Source organism: Balaenoptera acutorostrata, chromosome 1 (genome assembly GCF_949987535.1).
Source record: "Balaenoptera acutorostrata chromosome 1, mBalAcu1.1, whole genome shotgun sequence".
Taxonomy (NCBI): domain Eukaryota; kingdom Metazoa; phylum Chordata; class Mammalia; order Artiodactyla; family Balaenopteridae; genus Balaenoptera; species Balaenoptera acutorostrata.
Window position 1 is genome coordinate 96,505,688 of NC_080064.1, and position 27,308 is coordinate 96,532,995.

Here is a 27,308-nt window from a genome sequence, read left to right on the forward strand (position 1 = left end):
ACTCACATTAAGGGCTCAGAGGAAAAAAAAAAAAAGAATACTCTTGGTTCTGAGATCAGACACAAATTTTGTTAAAAGTACTAACACCTGGATTATATTATGTTTTATGTATTATATATAGGGTATAGTGTCCTGGATTAGCATCCTTTTAAAACCTGCACTTACATTCCATTGGGCTTTTTCTTACAAGCATATTTACTGAGCAAAGGCAGCATACCAAACCACAATAATGTAAAAATGTTTATTTTGTGTATATGGTAGTTCTCAGACCCTGTAAACATTCAGCGTTATCCATTCCACTTAAAAACTGCTTTTGAAAAGCTATCTGCCCCACTCTGATTTTCCTAAAAGCTCGTTACTGTAATCCTTGATTTTAATAATATTGGCTACACAATAAACAAGCCTGTTTCTTCTAGTTATAAACTGGCCTTGATATGTTCAATTTGCTTTAATAAGTCTTCCCTGAATTGCTGTCACCTTTCAACAGCAGTACCTTGCTGCTTTGCTGTCAAAGTAGATTTCATCCCCAAATGGTTATCTGTAATGAAAGAATACAAAGATGAACTTTTTCTTAAATTTTCTTTTAAAGATTCATTTTTGGATTGATAAAAAGCAGTCAGAAGTGCAAAACAACATTAACTGTACTCTCACAGTTACAGTCTATCAACTGAGGCATTCATTTCACAGCTCAGAGGATAATTAGCACCTTTAGAGCATACAATCAGTGTGAACAGGCCTAGCCCCCAGAGGACTACTTTATATTCATCAGTGTTCACAAATCTATCCCAAACTGCCAGCATCCCTACATGCCTACTATGTTATAAAGTTTTATATAAAATCCTTTTGCATTTCTTGGAAAAAATTACCTTTCTGATGAAATACTAATGTTTGCAGTACTAAGCTAGAAAATAATATTAACACATAAAATTAAATTGTTACAGGCATCTAAGTGATGCTTCTGGGAGCCAAAAAGGGGTATTTCTGCATTTCACATAAAAAACATATCAAAAAGCAAATGCTTTAAATACATCTTTTCTTTCTGCCTGCATGAAAATTTTAGGACTATTCCTGACTGGTATCATTTTTAGTAAGCAGCTGAATATAAATTGTAGTGTGAAGGTTAAAATAAAGGATAACCAAATATGTGTAATATATGTGCTTCCTAGTTAGATCTCATGCAAAATTTATAAATTCCTTTTTTAGAAAGTTTAAAATGAAGAATAGTTTAAAAATCAGAATAACTGATTTGAAATGTTGATTGTATCACCTGTCTAGTGTTAAAAAAAACACCCTACTCTGTTTTCCTTACTGTGGTATTTATTCCTCTTTGTATAGATCTCTAAAAATTAGAACTTCATATGGCTTGGACAATATGGTTTACTGTAATATAAATTAGACAATCGCAGCTGCTAGGATTCTGAGTAGCAAGGAAAACAGGTCTTATAAAGCCTGTGTACTTCATTTGCTGGGGAAATAAAGCCATTCTCAAAGTATGTAAAACTGAGATTACTGATTTAACAAGCTATGTAATCTAAATTCCCCTGACAATCTTCAGTTCTGTCTTAGCTAAGGATAAAGTAAAAGGGGTGATAATAAGGAAGCAGGCCCAGTAATAGCGGTAAGAGTTCAGAGACGAAGGCTGATCTGCAGGCAGCCTACACGAGGCAGACTGACACTGGTGACGCAGACTCCGTGGCTGCACTAAAATGCTGAAGTGAATGAAGAGGGGAAGCATGACTACAGTGACTTTCCTTACATGTTGTTTTTGAGTACCTACCACTTGAAATATTCTGAGTCCAGTGCACAACAAATAATTCTGTTAACTAAAGTAGGTTTCACAGGACTTCCACGAGGCAACACACACTTTGGTGAGTTGGTTCCTATATATGCCTGTAAACAACAGAACTTCTTTTTCAATGTCCCCTAATTCAAACTGGCCTCTTTGATTATTCAAAATCATTAATGCTTGCCATATGTCATCTATGAGATCCTGGTCCAGAATTAACACTTCAAAACTTTATAGGATGCATCTTAATATCAAAGAAAGATGAAATTAAATAGAGATACATGCGTGCTTGTTAATCCTGATTGTCAGTAAAAATACTGATGTTTAAGTTGGCATCTGTGTAGTAAATAACAGAATATTTGTAGAGAAGAAGAAATAGCTGGGAAGAGTATACTTTACAAAACTCAGAGATGACCTCAGAGCTGTGGTCCATGTCTGTGTTCCTCTAGCCACACGGGCTGCAGTCTGGATCCCTTCCACACACCCTCACTGCAGTGCTTGCTGGGCTGGACGTGCTGCCTTCCTCCGGGCCGCCTGTGGCCTCAGTCCTGAGCTGGGCCTTTTCCACTGCAGGGGAACCTTCCACACTCTCTGGTATCTTTTGGCCAGAGACAGGCTTAGCAGACTGGCTGCTTTCAGTCAGTGTGCTTTCTCCTGAGATTCCACCAATTTCTTTGGGCTTTGTATCCAAAACAGGTGATTTATGCTACAAAGTAGAGAATTACAGTGTTTTAATTGTTTAGTTAACATAATGTGAAGGTTTGTAATAAACATGTTCAACAAGTTCCCACACAAATCTGTTACAGCAAACGTTGAACTCTTTCAAGTCCTGGTTCCAGTGCTGGATTGTAATTATATAAATGTTATTAAGCATCACAGAACTGTACATGGAGGAGTGGGAAACTCAGGATATGCTAGGTGGTCTAGTGATGCAGCTTAAGGAAGGGTCAGGAAGACTGGTGACCAGTACTGCTAACTCCTCTTGCTAGTGAGAATAATGCATTCAACAAATATTTACTGAGCATACATTAAGTTCTAGGTGCTGGGGATACAAGACAACAAACAGACAAAAACCCCTGCCCTTCCTGGAATTTACATTTAAGTTGGGGAGAGAATCAGGCAATAAATTAACAAAGTATCATGCTGTGGGTGGGAGGGTTGGATAGCTCTTTAAATTAGGGCGGTCTGAAAAGATGACATGAGCAAAGGCTTGAAGAAATGAACCTTATGAATATATGGGGAACAGCATTCTAGATAGTGAACAGCAAGTACAAAGGCTTGAGTTCAAGGAATAGGCAGGAGGCCCTTGTGGCTGAAGGAGAATGAGGGTGGAGGGGGCGCAGGAGGAGAGATCAGTGTGGTAACAGAGGTGGGAAGCCCTAGGCCATCTTGATATCTTTGGCTTTCCCTTCAAGAGAGCCCGGAACTCACTGGAGGATTTTTGAGATGAGTGACAGATAACCATTAACTATTAAAGCTGAAAGGAACATCTTAATTTTCTAGACGCAGGCAGATATGTTTCTTCTAAGGAACTCCATGGGAAGGGATTCTACAATTTCCTAGATTCTACTGCACTTGTTACTATTTCTCAAAGGTTTGCGTCTGCAACCTAAACTTTGCAAATGACAATACAAAGTCCTCTCTCAAACAGAAATGGAAATGTCCCTTTAAATGGCCAATAATGGTGGAAAAGAGGCCTCACCATTCCACAGGTAAAAAGTATAGTCTAGCCAGCCAACGATATAAAAGATTTGGGAAAGCGAGGTTTTTGGTCCTTTCCCAGCTCACTCTTCCATCTAACTAAGGCTTCAGGGCTCTCCTGCAGGTTGGCTCCCTAAGGCTCCAGGCCTTCAGTGAGGACTTCTCTCTGATCTCTTCGAAGGTAGAAATTTCAGTCATGCTCACTTGTTGGTTTCCTATGAAATGTCATTATGAATTACCATCTGTTCCAACAAAATTACTGTTAAATACTATTTAACATAAAAATTAAATCTCATTTCTTCTGAGGAGGCTGGACTAACTTTCGACCAGAAAGAGGGGGAGAGAGTGAATAATTATTATCACTGGTGATATAATTAACCATGAAAAGTAAGAGTAAAAACACTTAACCAAAAGCACTATAGGAAGCACTTACACCTAGTATTTAGGGACAGCGAAATAAACAGTTGCTGACTTACGCTGCGTACCACCTTGGGATGCTCTCTCGCCTCTGCGTCTGGTAAATCAAATGCCGGAAGCACTTCAAGGCTCTTGTTGCCAGTCTGAAATCTCAAGTCAACATCTCTCTCTCTCAAAACCTCTCTTCTACCCTCACATGTTTTGTCATTAGGGCCGTGCTCAATGGGGCCAATTTGGCCCCTATAATAGAAATCTGCATCACCTGCTCCACCATGGGGTCTATAATCAATTTCCTGCTGCCATCTTCTTTCACCTGGCTGAAGTGCCTGGGGTGGTTCTCTTTCAGGACCACCCACATGTCTCAGCATATTAACTGATTTTCCAGCACCATAGCAGAAACTCTAGAAGGAAAAGAAATACATATTCCTGAGTACTTAATGGCTGACTTACAACGAAATTTTGAGGTGCTTTCCACGGTGCCAACAAAATTTCATAACTTATGGCATTTATAGACATAAACATCTTAATTTCACTGGGTTTTCTCTAGATTAATACAGGGCCAGAGTAGCCAATAAAATTTGAGAAATCGCCAAGTATTAAGTAGACATTTCAATCAGCTGGACACATTTTTATTGAATTATAACAGCAGTTAGGCTAAAGCCTAGAAATTTAAAAGGTATTAATTGTCTGATCATTGCTCATGTGTTGTCTACATTCACACGCATAAGGTAAATACTGAAAATTAAAGTTATACACCATTATGTAAATATTCTCCTGTAGGTTTATTTTTTACAAACTCGCTTTAGCTACAGCTAAAATTCAACAGGTTTTGAGTCACACTCCAAGGGAAAAACTAGGCAGCAGTTCTCGAAGTGTGGCCCAGGGACCCCTCAGGGGATCTCTGAGACTCTCAGGAATCTGTGAGGTCAAAAGTTTTCATAATACAAAGACATCAGTCTTCTTCACTCTCCTCTTGTACAGCAGAGTCTTGTGGGGCTAGAGTGACTGCCTCACTCTGATGGCTCAGGCACTGTGTGCTTGTGTATACTTGTATTTTTAAAATTTCTGGTAAATATCAATAAATAAACCTCCCACAAACAAGCGCTCTTTGTGGTGTTCAATTCTGAAGAATACAGAAGGGTCCTGAGAACAAAAAGTTTGAAAACCACTGTACTAGAGATACAACTCTTTGAAGACAGAGCAGCAAAAGGCCTTTTCTTAGGCAGCAGATGACGCAACAAGCGATGAAGGGGTTTTGCTTATAATTTCAGTCTTAGAGACTAAACTACTACTATACATCTAATGTCACCTAACAAAACCATATCCCTAAACCAATGAATCCTAATCACAAGCCAAAAAACAAAACAAGAATAATTTTTTTTTTAATGAAACAAATGTTTCTTTTTTTTTTTTTTAATTTATTTATTATTTATTTATTTATGTCTGTGTTGGTCTTCGTTTCTGTGCGAGGGCTTTCTCTAGCTGTGGCAAGTGGGGGCCACTCTTCATCGCGGTGCGCGGGCCTCTCACTATCGTGGCCTCTCTTTCTGCGGAGCACAGGCTCCAGATGCGCAGGCTCAGCAATTGTGGCTCACGGGCCTAGTTGCTCTGCGGTATGTGGGATCTTCCCAGACCAGGGCTCGAACCCGTGTCCCCTGCATTGGCAGGCAGATTCTCAACCACTGCGCCACCAGGGAAGCCCCAAGAATAATTTTTAAGTAAATAGATCATAGTGAATTTTGTATCCTTAAGGGAAGACAATTCTTTAATAATTTCCCCGGCACATCTGAGTTCTTTGCATTTTGTTTTATGAGACAACTGCTTTATTAGGGTAAGGGCTGAAAATCAACCAAAAAAAGAGCTGAAGAGATGACTCTTCAGTCATCTGATGGATGACTGACAAGTAATATTGTAATATTCCTTAATAAATGTCTGCTCCTGGATCCCCCAAGTTGTTTCTTAGTACACCCACCTCTTTCTACATCCCTTTCTGATTCTATGTTAAACCCAATGTTCTTCTGTTCTCAGTGTGGCAAAAATTCAGACTGAAATAAGGTACCCTTTCTCAAAGAGGACATAACTGATATCATGTGTATTAATTCATGAAGTTTAAAGAACAAATGTTAAAAGAGGGTATTATTCTACCGCTTTGACATCTACAATCAAACTTGAGAACCGTTTTCTTGCTTAGAGGAATGTGCAAGTAAGTATAAACAAACATTTATCACTTAAAAATCATCTTTTCATACCATTAAGCATGACTTAACCTGATTTACAACATAAAAGAAACCTAATAATTTCAGAATTGCCTTTTTTCTGTAAATCCTGTTCATTGTTAACAGTGCTATATACTAACCAGGACAGCTAATGCCATAATTATCAGCACTGGAATGTGTAGTAACACTGGGATCTCCTTCATGAGTGCTTTAATAAATTCACCAACTCCTTTTCCAATATGCTTCAATGGCTCCGTGACAAAGTTGGTGAACGTAACTGCTAGTGCCTACAGCAAAAGATAAAAACAACTTAATTTTTTTCCTCGAAGGATTGAGGAATATAGAACAAGCCAAAATCAACTGTACTGAGGCTAAAATTATGAAATTCCATACATTTAAATGTTATCATATACTTTTCATGTGAAAATCACTGTGTAATGGAAGTATTTTTTTCTAGAACAAAGGTTTATTATTAGCAAAATGATGGTAAAAAACACTAACAACAACAAAAAAAAACCCCACTAACAATTTTTAATAAATACAGAGACTTTTTACTTGCTTTATGTAAGTAATTTTCACAAAATATATTCTAACCTTTGTTGGTGGGACCAACCAAATAGGGTTGACTAATAAGAGCTCATAGTATTTTTGGCATGAGTCATCCTTATAGGTCCATGAACTTCTAAGCCATTCTATTTAGAGAAACAGACAAAAACAGAGTCATTTTTTAAAAAAGTCGCATTTCATTCCCAAATAAGACAGTATTTTAGTTTTAACTGTCCCTCTCCCCACAACCCCCAATCAATTTTAAATTGTTTTGCAAACAGACTCCCAGTAACAGTGATTTTTTAAAATTTCATCTTATGTCCAAAATGTTTATTTTAAAAATCCATTCAAATTATACAAGTCTTATACAGGTAAAATATATTTTATTAAGATTTCTAAAAGGTAAACAATTAAAAACAGTTCTTTACACACACAAAGGAATCCAAGTAAAACTGGGGAAATCTGAGTAGGATTGGTGGCTTGTATCAAAGTCGATATCCTGGTTGTGATACTGCACTATTGCAAGTATGCAAGATGTTACCAGTGGGGGAAGTGGGTAAAGGGTACACAGGATCTCTCTGTATTCTTACAGCTACCTGTGAATCTACAACTATGTCCAAAAAATTTCAATTAAAAAAGTCAGTTCTTTACTTATTTTACAAAATAAAGTAGAACATTAGTTCTCTTACTTTTTCTAAATCAGACTCACGTACATTATGTACTAGCATGAGCTACAGGAGGCATTTAGTTGTTCCCTGAAGCCAGGAAGCAAGGCTGGGTTGGTTTGGCTCCCATATCTTTTCAAGAAAATTAATTTTTTGGACACCTTGATTTGTTGCTGACATTCTATTCTGGGTCAGTCATTACGGACTTGCATTTATAAAGAGACTTTGATCATTGAACCATTCCCACTGTTAGATACCTATAACTAAAGGCAGTCAACATTAGTGAGAATGTTCATAAAATTTGTAAGAAAAAGTAAAATAATTCCTAATAAAAAAAAACAGTATAGTAAAGCTACAATAAGATTTCACAAGTCAATATAAGGAGATTAAATCGAAGATGGAAATGAATTCATGTATACATTGATTCACTTCTCTAATGAACTTCTGCTGAGGACCCAGAATGTGCTAGACACTGTGCTAAGGACTAGATGAACAAAAGTGAGTCTAATGCAGGGAGACAGATAATATCAGAGCCAGCAATATACACACTTTCTACCCCTTTCCTGTCACATTACATGAACACAGAAGTCACTGGTCTGAAACCTAAGACTCTTCTTGCCTGTTCTGATACTAAAGATTCAGTCATGGAAAGCCTCCTTCTGGCGTGTTATCATTTCTTTGTAATTATTAATATGCTTTTTCATTCTCAGAAATTCTACTCGAAATAAGGCCAAGGGAACCAACACCTTACCCAGGAGACTTCCAGTCCAATCCATGTTCTCAGCACACACATTGTTTAATGGCTCCATCTTGGCAACTTCAGCCTGATGCTGGGCAAAGGCTAGCTGACCAACACCAAAGGGAACCATGAAAGGCTGCTAACAACGAAGGTTACGCCTACACATCCTAAAAACCTTAGTTCAAAGTGTGTCTTCACCATTCACCCAAACCAGATTATTTAAACATTTTTCACAGAAAAAAATACATATTATTTTTAAAAAGTGGCTCTTTTCAGCTCATGGCAAAACAGTCTTAATGCAACAGGTAAAGAACTAACTACAATTGCCTTCTTTGTAAAGTAATTATGAGGAGGAAGGAAAACCTTTTTACTAAAAAGATTGTTTTAAAAATTAGTTCAAATATAGCTGATATCATACCCCCAAATATAGCTATACATATTAAACGACTACTCATTCTCTTATACAATTCATGACAAAATGGTGTTTGGCTTTGGATGATTTTTAGCACAAATGACCAATATGTCTTTTATAAATAAAAGCCCTGGGGGAAATCACTGAGAGAACAATTTTCAACCAAACTACCTTCTTTCCTCCAATTTGTAAATACTTAGTTCTAGAAGCTATAGAACTTAGAGCTAAGGAAATATCACAATGATTTAATCAGATGAATTCACTGAAAATAGTTGGCTACTTGACTCACCCTGCTAAAAAGGTCTAAAATTTTCCTTAAATGATTATGTTATTTTGACAGGAACAATAATGCTTCTTCAAATTTCTATATATAACGTGGTCCTGATTTTTAAAGAATTAAAAATTTGGAAAAAGTTTATAAAGAAATACCTCAAAATATCGACAGTGATTATCTCTAGGTGGTAAGATTATAGACAGTTTTATTTTATTTTTTGGCCATTGCACGCAGCTTGCGGGATCTTAGTTCCCCGACCAGAGATCGAACCCAGGCCCCCGGCAGTGAAAGCACCGAGTTCTAACCACTGGACTGCCAGGAAATTTCCTAGACAATTTTTAAGAATTAAATTTCTCTGTATCTTTCTATCTTTCCTATCTTCTCTACCATAAATATACCACTTTTATATTCAGAAAATAACCTAACTTTAAAAAACAGTATTTTGGTATCACTGCTAGCAAATAAAAAGACATACCCCAAATTACCTACATGAGAATTTTTCAAGTGTGTCTACATAATTCTATTCTGATTTAGCTGTCCAGATGCCACCCGCCATCAGGAACTGGGTTATGAAAATCAGGACTGCATATTTTTCCCCACTAACTGGTCAAGGACCCAAAACACCAGGGACACCTGAGCAGCTGCCAATTTCCTCACCATCACCATCTCTGATCACCACCTCCTGCCCTCATCTGAGGCAAGATTATATACTAGCTCTAAATGGATTACAGTCTTTCATTATGAAATAACATTTGAAAACTTAAAAACCTTCTATCTATACAATACCTTATATAAATACATCCAATTCCATCCCAAGCTGATGAGAAAACTGATGAATAAAACACGTCTCAACTGGGTGTACCAACGAACATACGTCCACAGCTCAGTAGCTACTAACATCACGATGCAGAGCAGACACAGAAGCATCTCAAAAACAGAAACAGAACAGAAAGAAGAGTCACCGCCAAGCTATCCTTCCCAACAAAAAACACTGATGGTCAGCAAAAACAAAAGAACTGGACTTGAATACGCAAAATCATTTGTACCATTTTGCTGCATGTTCGTCAACCCCAGTATCAGTGACTTAGTATGAGTTCTCAACATAATTATGGTGGGGTTTTTAAAGTGTTTTAAAAAATAAAAACATGTTAAAAATAAAAACATGCTTATCATGTCCCCCTCATCCCATCTTACCATCAATACATTATATGGATCCACTCCAAAGGAATCTTCAAATTGCCACTTCCATGTTTCAAAATTATGAAACTTAAAATTAATTAAAATATCACTTAGTGCATCATCCAAGGCTCCTGGCTTCCAATCCTCTCCACTGAGAAACTTTTGTATTTCTAACAAGGTTTGTCTTTTAAGGATAATCTCGGCATCATAATGCATATCAACTTTGTTTTCATCAGGCTGAATTAAATTTGCCAAAAAAAAAACAAAACAGAAAAGGAGAATTTTATCATTATATTACTCAATGAAATATTTTAAGACAAAAGCTAATTTGGAACTAAATATATAATTAGTTCACAATATTTCACAGGTATAAAATAAGAGTAATAATATCTACCTGTCTGTCTCACAGGCCAACATGAAAACCAAAGATAATACACGTGAAAAACACTTCAAAAATTATATAACTCTATGCAAGTAACATACAGTACATTTTACTAAATTACAGTTGATTCCTGCTATCTGCAGTACTTACATTCTATAAAGTCACCCTGAACACTAGTCAGCAAATACTGAACCATGGCTCCTACAGGAAATACAGGGTTAGGTTCCTGCAAGCACATTTTCATCAACCAATCACTTCATAACCTTTTTATGTTACTGTTTAAAGACACCTTAATATAGGGACTTCCCTGCTGATCCAGTGGGTAAGACTCCGCGCTCCCAAGGCAGGGGGCCCGGGTTCAATCCCTGGTCTGGGAACTAGATCCCACAGGCGTGCCGCAACTAAGAAGCCCGTGTGCTGCAACTAAAAAAAAAAAAAAAAAAATCCCGCATGCCACAACTAAGACCCAGCGCAGCCAAAATAAATAAATAAATAAATATTGAAGAAAAAAAAGGAAAGAAAGAAATTTTAAAAATAAACAGACACCTTAATATATATACTGTGGCTCCGTTAACACTGAGCTCATAGCCAACGGCACTATGACTCGTGACTGAACTGAGCTTCACTAACAAGGGAATTTTCTTTGGGGCACATCTCAGCCTCCTGTGCTTAGGAACACTAGACAGCACAACATTTGGGAGATTTTTAAACAGCAAAATTTTAAAAATTAAAAAATGAAAGCCCCAAAACATAAACAGACCACAGAAAAGTACTTGTTTATAACATGAGAGCTGAAAACAAGAAGGCAAAAAATGGCCTTGTTTCACCTCAGCTGAGAATGGGCTCACTGAGCAACTCAAACGTTCTGTCACTCCGCGCATGTCTGAAAGTGACCACAAAAGCAGGAGTACTGATTCTGAGGTTACAAATAAAGTTTGATATTTGAAATATTTAAAAATATGGAATCCACAAATAATGAGGATAAACTATCATTATTTTATGATTCCATTTATGACTTTCCATTTGCTGACACAGTTTTCAAATAGCCTAAAATCTGCAGTAGTACAAATAAGAAAAACAAAAAGGATCTCAAAAAGCAGCAAAATCTGGGTTTCCATAAATATGCATGACAGTCACAACTATATTACTGAGAGTTCAGGTTAGCAAAATCATTATAAACATTATCTTTTCTAATAGTAAATACTGATATTTATATTAAAAAGTAAATATAAAATGAGAAAAACCAAAGTGTCATGTAATATCACAAATCATCAGTAAGTGTAAAAAAGCAGCCATTGATTAATACTTCTAAAAAACCAGGAACGAAATATTCCAAGCTTCTCCATCTTGAGTATTTTCTGACTCTACCTGTTTCCTCATCTATAAAATAGACTCTTTTCCACCTTGCACTCAGTTATAAGACTCAAACTGAAGGGTGTACATGTGAGTACATCTGCTTTTACATCTCCAAAATAAGGTGGGATTACTATTCATCTAACACCCCCTTTTTTTAAGTTTTCTTGATGTTTCGACTCCTCAAAGTGAAAACAATGACTCTAAAAGATGGAATCTTAACATTAATCATGAACAATATGTGCCTGATATGTAATTTCTATAAAGCAGCCTTGCCACAGTAAACAGCTAGGGGGAAAAAACTACTTAAAACACACTTTTCTTTTTCTCAACATATAATGATGTTACACCATCTGAATAAGAAAGTGTGGAAGTGGTAGAAAACAAGAAGTAAGGACTGGGATAGAATTTCCTTACCAAGTCATGAGTTTATTAAGTTTCTAACTGTTCAGGAAAGTTCAAATAGCAAATTTAAAACAATCTCCCTCTGGACTTCCCCTTCACCTTCCAATACAGGGAGGCGTGCGTTCAATCCCTGGTTGAGGAACTAAGATCCCACGTGTCGTGCAGTGCAGCCAAAATTAAAAAAAAAAAAAATCTCCCTCTCCCTCCAAACCAATTAAGTGGTAGGGCAGTGCACAGAGTAAGTAAATCCCCATGAACTACAGGAAAAAGAGGAGGGATCTGCACAGCTCACTTGCCTTCCACCAAACCACTGTAAAGCAGGCAGCTACCTTCAATCCTGCATGAATAGGTTCTGGTAAAAGGGTGAGTCAGGTATCCTCTGTTGAAGCATAATGATGCTTTGCCACTGCTTGATATAATGTGAAATTAATAAATAACGAAAATATCCACTACACTGATTAGTATCACACCACCAAATACTCACAAGGCCAAGCTTTCTGGTTTCAATTAAAATCTTATTTAAGTATCTCCTAAAAACAGGATTGCTTTGACTTTCATAGTCTTTTCTCTTCTGCTTTTCACACTCATCAATCTGTAACCACAAAATAAATACAACATTAGTTAGCATCAAAGTTTAATGTAATAAGGGTCAAGTTTCTAGCCTAGTGGCCCCATCGAGATCAAAGTAAGGAGCTCGTTATTTTTTTATCAAGCTTGCATTAAAATGTAGATCTCACCTGCTTCCTATGGGTTCTCTTTGCAAAGGGCAAGTAGGCAACAAATAAGGAACACATGTCCCACACTGCGCCCTGACTGGCAGTTTTCTCGCTGACTTTCGGCAATTTTAAAACTGAAGATCATGAAACAAGGAAGCAGAGATGTGGATAAGCAGAACACCTGGACCAATCTGCCTCTTCCTAATTCCAAAGTAATGGTTTAACAAAGAAAGGAATGAAAGGAAAAAGGGGGGAAAAAGAAACCCAGAAAGAGAGGACAAAGAGAAACAGGGATAGCATGAAGCCGGAAAATGAAGGACACAGCAAAGATTTTCCTGAATGTGCATATTACTTTTGGCCTTTTATTAATTTTTCCTGCCAACCATCGATCACCCCCTACCATATGTCAGGAACCACGGCTTCTCCCGAGTGTCCTACACATGGCGCCCCCTCTGCACGGAGTCCTTCGTTAGAACAGACTTCCTCTGAAATTAGCTCTACAAACACCACAGTGGCCTAGTCTCTGAGGGAGGGCAGTGCACATCTCACAGACATTCAGAACCTGTGAAAAGTACTTTTTACTTGAGTGTGGACCACAAGTTGCATGGAGCACTGAAGTGGGCTTCAGATGATAAACATACAATTACTGAGCAGCACACACAGACTCAGGACAGAAAGACACTCAAGAAGTCACAGGGCAGTCTCCTCTGCTTTCAGGCAAGGTTTACAAACCCTAAAAATTTTTAGTTTCTTTTTAAGAGAAACAATTTTTTAAGAGAAACAATTTTTTAAAAACAAAGACTAAAGACTCCATTTTACCAATCATGTTGTTACAACATTTGAACCAAAGGCACCAACAATGGAATGAAAAATGTCAGTAAAAAGGCATTTCTCCATTTCCTAACATCCAGCCAAATTAATTCACTACACCACAAAATGCAGTTAAGACTGAAGCAAATTTTATCCAAGCATTTCTTTGCTAGCACTCGGGTGAGAAAACATTCACATTTGATAAGACACACAAGCAGCTGCTTATAGATCTCCAACTGGGATATATCTGGATCTCAATTAAAAAGCCCTCCCAGTCTCTCAAGCTGGAAACCTCTCTCATTCACGCTAGCCTTCCCTATCCTTTTCCCCTCCTCCCTCAACCATCACAACTTGCTTATTCTACCACGGAAAAGTTGCACGCTTTCCTCTTCTCTTCACCCCATCACTGCCTCAGTGTGAGCCTCCAGTGTCGCTGGACCTCTGCCATCCCCCCCATCCCAGCCCCCTCCACAATGCCACCAGCACCCTGCCTCACAACCAACTGAGGTGGGTTCCCGCAACATAACCTGTGTTCAAACTCCCCAGCAATCTTGACTTACTTCCTTTCTCATAAACTCTACTCCAGCCACATAAATAAAAGGACTGAATAAATGAATAGCTACCACACACTAAATTATAATAATCCCTTATATTTATAAGAGCAGCTCTTATGCTTAGAAACTAGCAGTAGAGCCATTTCTTCAGTTGCTGCATTTGCTGTGAGTTACTACAGCCCAGCATTGCAACAGGTGATAGAGCATCACCTCGTCCCATTCCTTGTCCCAAGAAATTTTCAGTCTGGTAAAGAAATAATTACAGCATAGTGAGATGTTATTACAGCAAAATAAAAGTACTATTTCGAAAATCAAAGGCCAGAGTAACTAAAGAAAAAAAACCATATATATGTAAATTGTAGTTTAGATAGAAACACAAATAATGTTAGCAAAGACAGGAAAACAGAGAGCAATTTAACATACTATAAATAATACAAAAATCATGAATAAAAAAACCTAACCTTGTAAGTTAAAGAATCAAGTCTGCTGTAACATTCTGACAATTCATCAGCATGTGATAAGTCAGGACTGACCTCTTCTTTCTCTGATATACCATACTTCACCTAAAGCAAAGGAGAGAGAGATTTTCTTTCTTGATAGTTCAGTTGTAAAAATAACCTACAGTTAATGAGACTAAAATTTTTACTTCATCATTTTATGGCTTTGCTCGTTATATTCCTCAACTGTATTAAACCACCAAAAAAGTAAGAGCCTCAAATTTATATCCTAGCTAAGAACTAAAATCAAATTAGTTTGCTTCTCGACGGGCTTTACATTCAAATTTGAAACAGAAATAAACAGGTGCGGTTGAAATCATCTTAGACTAGGAGGCAAGAAGACATTCTGCATGACTGCTAATCATTGATATAGGACTCTCATAGCTCTGTGAAAAACAATAACAAAAGTAGACTATTTCCATCACAGGACTGATAAGGTGTTATACACACATGTATTTTTTAAATACCTGAGATTTTCTCATTGTTCCTGAAGCAGCATCATAGTTAAGCATGTCTGTGGGGTCAATCCAGTCATCATCATGAGCATAAGCAGTTATCAGCCACAGACATTCACAAAAGAGCACAGAACACAGCATCCTGCATGAAGGCTACAAAAATTAATAGATATAGTGAAGTATGATTACTTTTGGAGGAACCTGTTTTAATAAAAACAATCTACTTCCTTCTAGTGTTAAGATAATGCTTTCTTAATAATAACTGAATTAAAAATACTCAGTAAAGTGGTATTCGCATAAAAACACATACACACATGCACACATATTCTCACTGAGACAAAAAGTGTACATAAGATTTTCTAAGTGATTCAGCAATTCCACTTCTAGGTATATATCCAAGAGAAATGAAAATATACGTCAACACAAAAACTTGTACATAAACATTTATAGTTGCATTATTCACAATAGCCAAAAAGGAGAAACAACCCAAATGTCCCTAAACTGATGAATGAGTACCATACAGTGGAATATTATTAGGCCATAAAAAGGAATGAAGTATTGATACATGCTATGACGTGGATGAATCTTGAAAACATCATGCCATGTGAAAAAAAAACAGTCACCAAAAACCATATATTATATGATTCCATTGATACAAAATGTCCAGAACAGGCAAATCTATGGAGATTGGTAGGTGTATAAGTCTGAGGATATAATAAGGGACAGAGGGGTGGTAGTTAAATGGTACAGGGTTTCTTTTTTTTTGATTGAAGTATAGTTGATTTACAATGTTGTGTTAGTTTCCGCTGTACAGCAAAGTGATTCAGTTATACATATGTATACATTCCTTTTTATATTCTTTTCCATTATGGTTTATCACAGGATATTGAATATAGTTCCCTGTGCTATACAGTAGGACCTTGTTATTTATCCGTTCTATATATAATAGTTTGTGTCTGCTAACCCCAAACTCCCAATCCATCCCTGCCCCACTCCTTGGCAACCACAAGTCTGTTCTCTATGTCTGTGAGTCAGTACAGACTTTTTTGGGGTTTTCTTTCAATTTTATTTATTTAATTTATTTATTTTACTTTTGGCTACATTGGGTCTTTGTTGCTGCGCGCAGGCTTTCTCTAGTTGCGGCGAGCGGGGGCTACTCTTCATTGCGGTGTGCGGTCTTCTCATTGTGGTGGCTTCTCTTGTTGCGGAGCACAGGCTCTAGGCGTGCAGGCTTTAGTAGCTGTGGCACGCAGGCTCAGCAGTTGTGGCTCACGGGCTCTAGAGCGCAGGCTCAGTAGTTGTGGCGCACAGGCTTAGCTGCTCCACAGCATGTGGGATCTTCTCAGACCAGGGCTCGAACCCACATCCCGTGCATTGGCAGGCAGATTCTTAACCACTCTGCCACCAGGGAAGTCCCCGGTACAGAGTTTTTGATGAAAAACTCTGATGAAAAGTTTTAGATCGTGATGAAAAACGATCTAAAATTAACTGTGGTAATGGTTGTACATATCTGTGAATATACTAAAAACTGATGAATTGTACAATATAAATGGGTGAATTGTACAGTATGTGAATCATTTCTCAGTAAAACTGTTTTAAAGAAAACAGGTATTTGAACCAAACCCTACTCATCCCCCATTTTTTTTTAACAAATGGGAAATTTAAAAGGTGCAAAATTAAGATTCAAATGATGTGACTGAACTCTCTAACAGTCAGAGAAAACAGCTTGCTTCATCTAAGCCTCTGCATAAACACCGTCAAATCGTTTCAACACAGTATCTCCTCTATTCAACAGTGTCCAACACAGTAGTCATTAGCCACATGTGGCTACTGAAATTTAAATTAATTAAAATTAAGTTACATTGAAAATCAGTTCCTCATTCTTACTAGCTGCATTTCAAGTGCTCAGTTGTCACATATGGCTAGTGGCCACCAAACTGGACAGCGCAGATACAGAACACTTCCATCACTGCACAATGTTCTGTCAGACAGCCTCTCTTATACCTACTCTGAATAAGGATCAGGTAAGGGATTTCCAAGATGAGAATGCCCTGGGCCCTGCCCATAAATGGCTTACACTCTAGCTGCAGGAATAAAAGTAACTCCAGGCTAAACTAAACACTCTTTTGTATTCCTGGTGTGTTCTGTTTCTTCTTCTAAAGTATCACACACTGAAATTAACCACTTACTGGTCAGTCTCATCCCTTAGCACCGTGGCTCTCAGTCTTGGCCGTGCATTAGAATCACCTGGGAAGCTTCTTAATCCTCCTATCTTCTGGCCATATCCCAAGCCAACTGAATCAGAATCTCTAGGCGAGGGACCCAGGCATTGGGATTTTTAAAGCTCCCCACCTGGTTCCATCACACAATGAAGGTAGAAAATCACTGCACTGCAACGTGAACTTCTCCAGGGAAGGTAACATCTTACTCAAGTCTAAATTCACCTTCCCAATGCCCTCTCCATCTTGCCCCCTCCACCTCTCCAAGCCCAACACTCAGCCCAGTGGCCAGCAAGTGAAAGACATTCAGCAAATGTTTGTTAAGCCGCAAATGCAAATGATCAAATCCTCAGCAGGGATTCAAAGGGTTTTAGGGGCTCACAGGATGAAGAAGCACATCTGACTGGGAGAAACTGGGAAGATTTCATGGAGGAATGGGCATGGGAAATGGACTTTGAAGTATGGGCAACATTCTAAGAGTACGAGATGAGGGAGGCAGAGACAGAGAGCAAAATGTACTCCTCAGAAACTGGAAACACGAGGATGGACGTGGTGGAACACAGAGGCGGAGAGGTGGCTGCGATGACTCTGCAAAAGTAAAAAGGCTTATGACTAACTTCACGGGCTAACAATAGCTTTCAAGGGTGATGGGAGCTACATTTTGGGAAGATGAAACTAGCATTAAATATACACTCAGAGAGTTCAACAAGGAGGCTTGAGAAGAAAAAGGATGCTGGTCTGAAACAGTGACATCGATGAGAACAGAGAGAACCCATCGGACATGTTTTAAAGATTAATTCTATAGACCTCAGCAACTGAATGCACATAGAAGGAAAGAAAGAGAACGATGGCAGACATGACTCCAAGATTGTAAGGCCTACCAACAACAAAAATGGTGCTATCATTAACTTAAAAAGGAAATTCAGAACGAGAATAAGGTTTTGGGAGAACATCCAGCGCTCTCGTGTTCAACGTTTACAAAATACCTGCTGGATACTGGGCACTGTCGTAAGTGACAGGGCTACCAGGAAACTAGACCAGCCAGGTCTTCTTTAAGAAACTTACACTCTAGTGGGGGATGACAATGAATTGGCAAAAAAAAAATTTCAGATAGTGATAAGTCATATAAGGAAAATAAAATAAGACAGTGGTGTAGATGGATTAGGTAATGCTGGGTATTTTAGAGAAGGCCTCTGAGGAGATGAAACATGGCCTCAAACTCTTTATCATTTCCCGCACTGAGAGATGGAGTTTATTTCCTTTCCTCCTAAATCTGGGCTGGCCATGTGACCAGCCAAAATACTGGGGTAGAAGTAATGCTGTGTTGGTTCTGGACCTGGCCTAACCTATACCAGGATCAGCTGCTTCTACTTTATCACTCTGGAACACCTGCTTTTGGGACACCCTCTTGGAACTCAGCCACCACGCTTTGAGAATGCCAAGTCACCTGGAGAGACCACGTGCAGGGGCACACTGAGCTCCCAGTTGGCAGCCAACATCAATGACCAGCCATATGGGTGAGCCTTCTAGGTGATTCCAGTCCAATCCCTTGGTAACTGACTTGGTGATCCTGCCAACATCATGTGGAAAAAAAAAACTACCCAGCTGAGCTCAGTCAAGCCCCACAAGCCACGGAATCATGAGAGATGATAAAATGGTTGTTGAAAGCCCCTAAACTTTGGGGTGGTTTGTTACACAGTGGTAGATAACCACAACATTTAAACAGAAAAATGATAAGCTAACCTTAGGAAGATTTAGGAAAAGAAAACCCAGAGAGAGGGCATAGCAAGCATAAAGGCCCAAGTAGGGATTATGTTTGAAGCATTCAAACAACAGGCAAGAAGGCCAGAACAACTGGGTCCTGGGAATGAGTTGGAGGGGAGAAGGGGAATTGGCCACAGTAATGAGTGTGGTTTTTACTCTAAGTGTAATAGGAAGCCACCCACTATAGAGTTTTGTGGGTTTTTTTGAATTTTTGAATTTTATTTTATTTATTTTTTTATACAGCAGGTTCTTATTAGTTATCCATTTTATACATATTAGTGTATACATGTCAATCCCAATCTCACAATTCATCACACCACCCCACCCGCCTCCCGCCGCTTTCCCCCCTTGGTGTCCATACGTTTGGTCTCTACATCTGTGTCTCCACTAGAGAGTTTGAGCACAGACGTGATAGGATCTGGGTTACATTCTAAAATCACTGGGGCTGCTATGTGGAAGCTGGAAGAGAAGAGCAAAAGCAAGAGACTAGAAAGGAGGATTTGCAGTAGTCCAGTTGAGAGATGAAGGTGGCATGAACTAAGACAGCAACAAAAGCAATGATAAATGATAAGATTTTTAAAATTTGAGGTAGATATTACCACATGTGGCAAAGACCAGCTAACAGGTCACCAAGCACATTCCTTCTTCTTCCTTCTGGACACATGGTAACTACACATCCCAGCCCGTCCTCCAGTTAAGTATGTGACAATTAAGTCCTGGCCAGCGCAACAGCAGTGGAAGGGATATGCACCACATCCATGAAAGCCTCCCACGCGCGACCCTCCATCAGCTGGCCCCCTCGACCGTCAGGGAATGGGGAGGACACTGAGCCCTAGAGGAGGGCAGCCAAACTAAAGGAGCTGGGACCCTAACTGACCACATGCAAGGCCACCTACTAAGTGGGAACATGTTTTTTGACTTTCATGTGAACAAAAATACATTTCTTTTATGGTAAGCCCTGAGATTTGGGGGTCTGTTTTTTTAACACCATCTTGTGCTACCCTAACTAATACAGAAATACACTGCAGAAATTGCTGGTAAATTGGATGTAAGAAGTAAGGACAAGAAAAGATTCAGGATGACATCAAGGTTTGTGACCAGGGCAACTGGGAGAATGGGAAAGACTGAGGGACACTCAGGTGAGCAGATAGCAAGTTCTGACATATCAAGAGTTCTGTTTTAGACACAGTATATTTCAGATGCCTACTAATATCAAAGTGGAGATGTCTAATACACAGTATGGAGCTAAGGAGAGGAGTGGGGCTACAGAAACACAGTTGGGAGCCATCAGGATGTAGATGAGGTTTAAAGCCACAGACTGGATAAGATCACCAGAAGATCCTTTATGAAGATAAAAGACTTGGAGGTCAGAAAGAAGAGGGGGAACTGACGAGACACTGTCAGTGAGTACTAGTAAGGTAGGAAGAAAACCAGGAGAGGCTGGTATTCCAGAAGCCACGTGAAGAAAGAAGGGAACAGATAACTATATCAAATGCTGCTGAAAGATCAGGTGATCAGAGGGCAGCAAACTGACCACTGGATTTGGTACAGCAGTTTTTAACAAAGTGTTAGGGACAAGAGCCTGACAGGAATAAAGGAAGAATTCAGGTAAAGGTTTGGGGTTAAGATGACATAGTAACTCCATGCTCCAAAGCACTCCCCAGACTCCTACTTCTGGCCAAGATGGAGTAACAGGGACCAGATTTACCTTCCTGCCTGAACAACCAAGAAAGAACCCTGCATAAAATATATGAGATGGTTTTCAAGAAACTGGACACCAGGCAAGAAAGAATGGTGGTCCTTGAAAGATGGGAAACAAACATGGACAGCCCTTCCACTGCCCCAGGCTACTGTCTTAAGTAACCATGGGCACCCAGAGGGGAAATTCAGGGAGAGCCCAGGAGCTGGGATCCTTGAGGAGATGGAGTTGAGTCTGGAGAAATCAAGGCAGCTGGAGTTCAGAAGGGAAATTTGCATAGAGACAGACCTGCAGAGGTCTGCAGAGGGTCCCTATTACTCCATCTTGGCCCCAGCTCCTTCAAAAACCCTTGAAATTTCCTGAGTGATAGGACTGTCTGTTATGCTAACGAGGTGCCTCATGGTGGGCTCCTAGATACCTTCAGGTTGGGAAACGGTCATCCAAAAGACCAAGCACATGATTAGAGGGTTGGAACTTTCAGCCATCCAACCTCTGGGGATGAGAGGGCAGCTGGAGATTGAATTCAATCATGTGGCCAATGAATCAATCATGCCTATGGACTGAAACCCTGATAAAAACTCTGGACACTGAGGCTCAGAGGAGCTTCCTGGCTGGTGACACAGTGATGTGCTGAGATGGTGACACACCTGGATTCCATGAGGACACAAAAGCTCTGCATTCTCCCCCACAGACTTTGCCCTATGTGTCTCTTCATTTGGCTGATCTTCATCTATGGCCTTTATAATAAAACCATTAACTGTAGAACTTTCAGTGAGTGGTTCTAGTGAATTACCCAATCTGATGGGGTCATGGGAACCCCCCAATCTACAGCCAGTTGGTCAGAAGTACAGGTGGCCCCCAAGACATGCATCTGATGTGCGGAAAGTCTTGTAAAGGACTTTGCCCTTAACTTGTGGGGTGTGCAGTAACTGGATAGTTAGGGTCAGAACTGAACTGAATTGGAGGACACAGTCTGTATCAGAGGAATTGGTATGAGAACAGACTCCCTTGAATATTCAGCACCACACTGATCAGTGCACACATAGGAGGAAAGTACCTGAGGCCTGAGAAAGCACATGGAAAAGATTCAGTTCAAAAACAAAGAGTAAAAATTAATAAATTAGAAAACATGTAATAGAGAAGATAACAAAACCAAAACTTGGTTCTTTGAAATGATGAATAAAATTGATAAACCTATAGTAAGATTAATGAAGAAAAAGAGAAGGCCCCCAAAACCAATATCAAGAATGAAACAGGGCTTCCCTGGTGGCGCAGTGGTTGAGAATCTGCCTGCCAATGCAGGGGACACGGGTTCGAGCCCTGGTCTGGGGGGATCCCACATGCCGCGGAGCAACTGGGCCCGTGAGCCACAACTACTGAGCCTGCGCATCTGGAGCCTGTGCTCCCCAACAAGAGAGGCCATGACAGTGAGAGGCCCGCGCACCGCGATGAAGAGTGGCCCCCGCTCGCTGCAGCTGGAGAAAGCCCTCGCACAGAAATGAAGACCCAACACAGCCAAATAAATAAATAAATAATAAAAATTAAAAAAAAAAGAATGAAACAGGATAAATTCATTCATGATTAAAACAAAACACTTAGCTAACCAGGAATAAAAGAAAACTTTGTCAGAGTACTACAGCAAGCATCACACTTGGTGGTAAATATTGAAACCCTTCCCTCTGAGATCAAGAATGAGACAAGGGAGAAGGTGCTGGAGGGCTTCTGGGACGATGGCAATGTTCTACTCCTTAACCTGGATGGTAGTTACATAGGTGCTTGCTCTTTAATAATTTGCTAAGGTGAACATTTGTATTTTACACACTTTTCTGTATGTATATTTCACATTTTACAAAAGTTTTTTCCCCCCATGGGAAAGACTAATTAAGATATAGTTATGCTTATTTGCAAGGCAGAAATAGAGACACAGATGTAGAGAACTTATGGATACCAAGGCGGGGGAAACAGGGGTAGGATGAATTGGGAGATTGGGACATATATACACTACTATGTATAAAATGGATAACTAACAAGAACCTACTGTATAGCACAGGGAACTCTACTCAGTGCTCTGTGGTGACCTAAACGGGAAGGAAATCGAAAAGAGAGGGGATATATGTATACGTATAACTGATATGCTTTGCTGTACAGCAGAAACTAACACAACATTGTAAAGCAACTATACTCCAATGAAAATTAATTTTAAAAAAGTATTTTTACAGTCTAAACTGCATCCCTCCACCAAATTCATATGTTGAAGTCCTAACCCCCAGTTCTTCAGAATACTGTATTTAAAGGCAGGATCTCTAAACAGATAATTAAGTTAAAAATGAGGTCATGAGCCCTAATCCAATATGACTTATGTCCTTATAAGCAGAAATTTGGACACAGGTCAGCGGGAAGATGATGTGAAGACACAGGGAGAAGACGGCCACCTGCAAGCCACAGAGAGAGGTCACAGAAGAAACCCACCCTGTTGACACCTTGATCTTGGACTTCCAGCCTCCAGAACTGTGAGAAAATTAATTTCTGTTGTCTAAGCTGCCCAGTCTGTGGTACTTTGTCAAGGTAGCCCTAGCAAACTGATACAAATTTCTTTAGACATAAAAAAAACTAATAAAGTCTACAATCCATAGACTCTTGATATGTTTAAGAAGTTTAACCTCAATGAGGAAAGGTGTAAATAAAAGAAACAACAATGAGCATGGGAACTGATCAAGCATATTGATAAATTTAGTAAACAACTGATATTTTTTTTTAAAAACCTAACTTTCTATGTTTAAAAATGTAAAGCCAAAATACTAGATAACAATAATGATGGGAAAGGCATCCTAAAATCCCTGTCATGCTCCAGAGATGCTTAGAAATACTGGATAACTGTATACCTTACTGGGGAAAAAAAAAGAGTTAAGCTAAGGAATAAAGCCTTGAGAAGACCCAAATACAAAAGAAGAGAGTAAAGACTAATGAGAGTAATAGAAGGCAAGCTGAAAACATGCAAAGTGTTTTATGCAAGAGGGGCTTAATTTGAAGAAGGAGGTATTAGTCAACTATATTAAATACTTCAGAGAAACTGAGAAAAATAAAGTTTGAAAAAAGCCACTGGATTGGTTAATTAGTTGGTCATCTGTGAATTGACTTTCACAGAATGACAGGGAGAAGCCTAATTCTAAGCAGTTAAGAACTAAGAAGGTGAATAGAGAACAGACTTGTGGTTGCCAAGGGGGAGGGGGTTGGGGGAGGGATGGAGTGGGATGGTGGGGTTAGCAGATGTAAGCTATTATACATGGAATGGATAAACACCAAGGTCCTACTCTATAGCACAGAGAACTGTGTTCAGTATCCTATGATAAACCATGATGGTAAAGAATATAAAAAAAGAATGTATATATATGTATAACTGAATCACTCTGCTGTACAGCAGAAATCAACACAACATTGTAAATCAACTATACTCCAATGAAAAAAAAAAAGAACTAAGGAATTCCCTGGCTGTCCAGTGGTTAGGACTCTGCACTTTTTCACTGTGTGGGCCCGGGTTCAATCCCCGGTCAGGAGCTAAGATCCTGTAAGCCGCATGGCGTGGCCAAAAAAAAAAAAAATAAGAACTAAATAGGTGACAAGGGGAGTGCCTGAACTGAGCAGAGACTAGGAAAAGATGGCAGTGTCTAAAATCAAGGCTACAGTTAAGGCTTTTCATAGGCAACAAGGTTTTACATGACTTCATCAATAGAAATGAATGAGGAAGGATGGAAATAAAGGTTCTAAAGCAAAAAGAAGAGAAGCTCAAAGTTCACATTACTGTTTGATATCAAGAGGATACTGAAAAAGTCCATTGTAAAGCACAGAGTGTCCCTGTGCATGCAGAGGCTGGGATGGAGAATAGAGATGTGGAAAAACAGCACTAAAGGAAGCATTCCACAAAGGGAGATGAATCAAAAGCCTGTCAAGCAGCTGAGTTTTGACTATGACCCCCCCCAAAGTCATGCTATTGGCAACTACGCTATTTTCTCCAATAATGATCAGCAGATCCAGGGGTAGGGTTTAGCAATGCAGAAATGATGGAAGACCAGGAGGCGATGCAGAATAGTGAAATCAGCTGCAAAGTCAAGGCCTCCTGCCAAATCCCTGTGGTCACTGATTTCTCCTTGAGAAATCCTTCAGATAATCTCACACTTCCTCCAAACAAAGCCACATCTAAACCTGGTGGAGATTTTGTTAAGAAACAGATTCTGATTGAGTAAATCTGAGGTGGGCCTGAGATTCTGCATTTCTAACAAGCTCCTAGTGATGGCAGAGACACTGGCCCACAGACCACACTCTGAGTAGCAAAATGTTAAGGAAAAGTAACCATCCTATGTTGGTGTAATTCAGTGGTGGCACCTGTTATTCTACCATTTGTCAGTAATAGTCTCTCTCCCTTAGTTCTATTTTTTAATAATTTTTTCATCTGTGTGTCTTTGACACTAATAATGCCAAAATTATTATATAATAATAGTAACTAGTATTTGATTACTATGTGCGAAACCCTGTTACGTGCATTCATTCATTTAATCCTCACAAGAACTCTTAGAAGTAGTACTATTATTATCTTCATTTTATAGATTAGAAAAACAAGTAACTTGCCCAAGGCCACTCAGCTATTAGGTGGTCAAACCCAGACTGGCTCTACCTAAAACTGCCTCTCCAGGGCAAGATGCTAGTGGCCCTGTGGGGCTATTCTGAGAAGATGGAGAGGAGGAACTGCGGGATCCCCACCTCCACAAAGCAGGAAATACGGAGAGTGGACTTTAACAGGAGCTACTAGACTGGACAGCTACCAACAAAGGCAGAGATCTCCAAGGAGATGCCAGCCACTGAGTGGAAATCGGCACAAAGGAGACACATCTGATTTCAATGAATTTACACGTGAAATGAGTAAGACAAAGCTAACTTGGGTATTAGAGTCAACTTCTGTATTAACCTAGAAGTAACCTGGCATAAAAGTCAGGGTCTTGCAATTTATTTCGTGTGCGTTTGTGTAGTTTCCCGGAACCGTGGTTCTCAAACTTAAGAATATGCATTTCTAACGATTCCTCGATGACTACGATGATGATGCCAGTAATGGTGATAAACTGGGGACCACACCTTCATGGTGATAAGTCTGGGGACCACACCTTCATAACCACCATCATAGTGAAAATCGTCATTGTTTTCCACCACCCACTCATAAATATGCATCTCTAACTTTTAACATTCAAATTAATTTGGAGTTTTTGAAAACAACTGCAACCAAATCCGAGCCATTCTGCTAACGGTATTTGTTCAGATTGTACCTAAAGTTTTCAGAGATAACTGAAGCCAACAAAAAGTCAACGTTCGCTCGCGTCTCGCTTTGCCCTTCTTGCCCCTTTTCCCTAGGCCGCTCTCTGAACCGCGTAAAGTAAGACAACCGCGTGGCACCCAGAGTTAAGACAGACAACTGGCCGGGGAGATAAGGGGGCAGGTTTCTCGCTCATCCCGGTCGGCGCCGCGCTCCGAAGTCCCCCGCAGGCCCCGGCGAACTCGGCCCCCGCCCGGACAGAGGCCCTGGCCTCCCCTGCGTCGCCGCCCGCGGGACCCGCCCAGGCCGAACCGCAGCCTCGCCCGCCGCACAAAACACACACGACCGAGCGGACTCACGTCTCTGGTCGCCAGCCTACCTCTCCGGGAAGGCAAACACCTACCCGAGCGGCTGGAGAAGATGGCCAGCCGCCCCCCGAACCTCCGAACGCTTCAGCAGGAACCTGCCTCTCGCCCGTCCTTATCGACTCGCTCGGCCGGCAGCTGTACGTACTTCCCGGCTGCGCGGCTGATTGGCCCGCCGAGGGGGCGGGGCCGGCCCCCGTCGGCTTGTTTTTAGGCCAGAGTTTTTTTTTTTACCCTCGTCAGCCGAAGTCTGCAAGTGAAGGCTTACATGGAAGCCGAATATATAAAACGGATACGAAGCGTATTTTCTTAGTATCGATTTATTTTATAAGTTCTCGAATGTGTAACATTTGCAGTAAAACCCGGGAATCTGTTTTGAGTATAATTTTTTAAATGGGGCATAATGAATGACAAACAGTAGTTCTAAAGTATTGGGTACTGGGTAGGGGTGGGGGAGTGCACGCTATGTGGTAGTTGGAAATAGTAAGTTTTCTTTTGATTTTATCCCTTACTGGCCTTGCAAGCTCAGAAAAATTCTCCAAAGAGGAAATAATGAGTTTTACACACTTGGAAGAAATGGAAGGTGTACGCAAGTTATTGGCAGCAAGTTTAAAAGTGAGTTAAAATTTGGTATATCATGTAGTACACTTGAGTGTGCGTGTTGCTTATCACAATTTTTTTAAATTAAAGTACACCGGACAGGGACTTCCCTGGTGGTCCAGTGGGTAAGACTCCGTGCTCCCAATGCAGGGGGGCCAGATTGGATCTCTGGTCGGGGAACTAGATCCGGCATGCGTGCTGCAACTGAGAGTCAGCATGCTGCAACTAAGAAAGTCCGCAGGCCATAGCTAAAAA

At 39.9% G+C, this 27,308-nt stretch overlaps 1 protein-coding gene across 3 annotated transcripts; it reads right to left on the reverse strand.

Moving 5' to 3' along the window:
- Positions 1–227: 227 nt before the first annotated feature.
- On the reverse strand, positions 228–26,598 carry CLCC1 (chloride channel CLIC like 1). Of its 3 annotated transcripts, none has more exons than XM_057545072.1 (12): positions 26,492–26,598; positions 15,120–15,260; positions 14,617–14,718; positions 12,560–12,667; positions 9,951–10,172; positions 9,543–9,683; positions 8,083–8,176; positions 6,715–6,812; positions 6,261–6,407; positions 3,964–4,305; positions 2,202–2,492; positions 228–538 (listed from the first exon to the last, which is right to left on the reverse strand). In XM_057545072.1, the coding sequence occupies exons 2-11, from the start codon at positions 15,246–15,248 to the stop codon at positions 2,232–2,234; spliced, it is 1,644 nt and encodes a 547-aa protein (XP_057401055.1). In that variant the 5' UTR covers positions 15,249–15,260; positions 26,492–26,598; the 3' UTR covers positions 228–538; positions 2,202–2,231. The 3 variants fall into 3 exon arrangements, with proteins under 3 accessions (XP_057401055.1, XP_057401062.1, XP_057401050.1); XM_057545079.1 differs by having other exon boundaries at positions 26,468–26,580; XM_057545067.1 differs by having other exon boundaries at positions 26,448–26,580.
- Positions 26,599–27,308: the final 710 nt, after the last annotated feature.

Bases quoted from the DNA above. Each gene is read 5' to 3' on its own strand.
- CLCC1 (XM_057545072.1), bottom strand. From the start codon at position 15,248: ATGCTGTGTTCTGTGCTCTTTTGTGAATGTCTGTGGCTGATAACTGCT. The intron at 14,719-15,119 runs GTATTTAAAAAA...CCTTTGCTTTAG, and splicing joins GAACAATGAGAAAATCTCAG to GTGAAGTATGGTATATCAGA. The intron at 4,306-6,260 runs GTTAGTATATAG...TTTTCCTTCTAG, and splicing joins TTATGGCATTAGCTGTCCTG to AGTTTCTGCTATGGTGCTGG.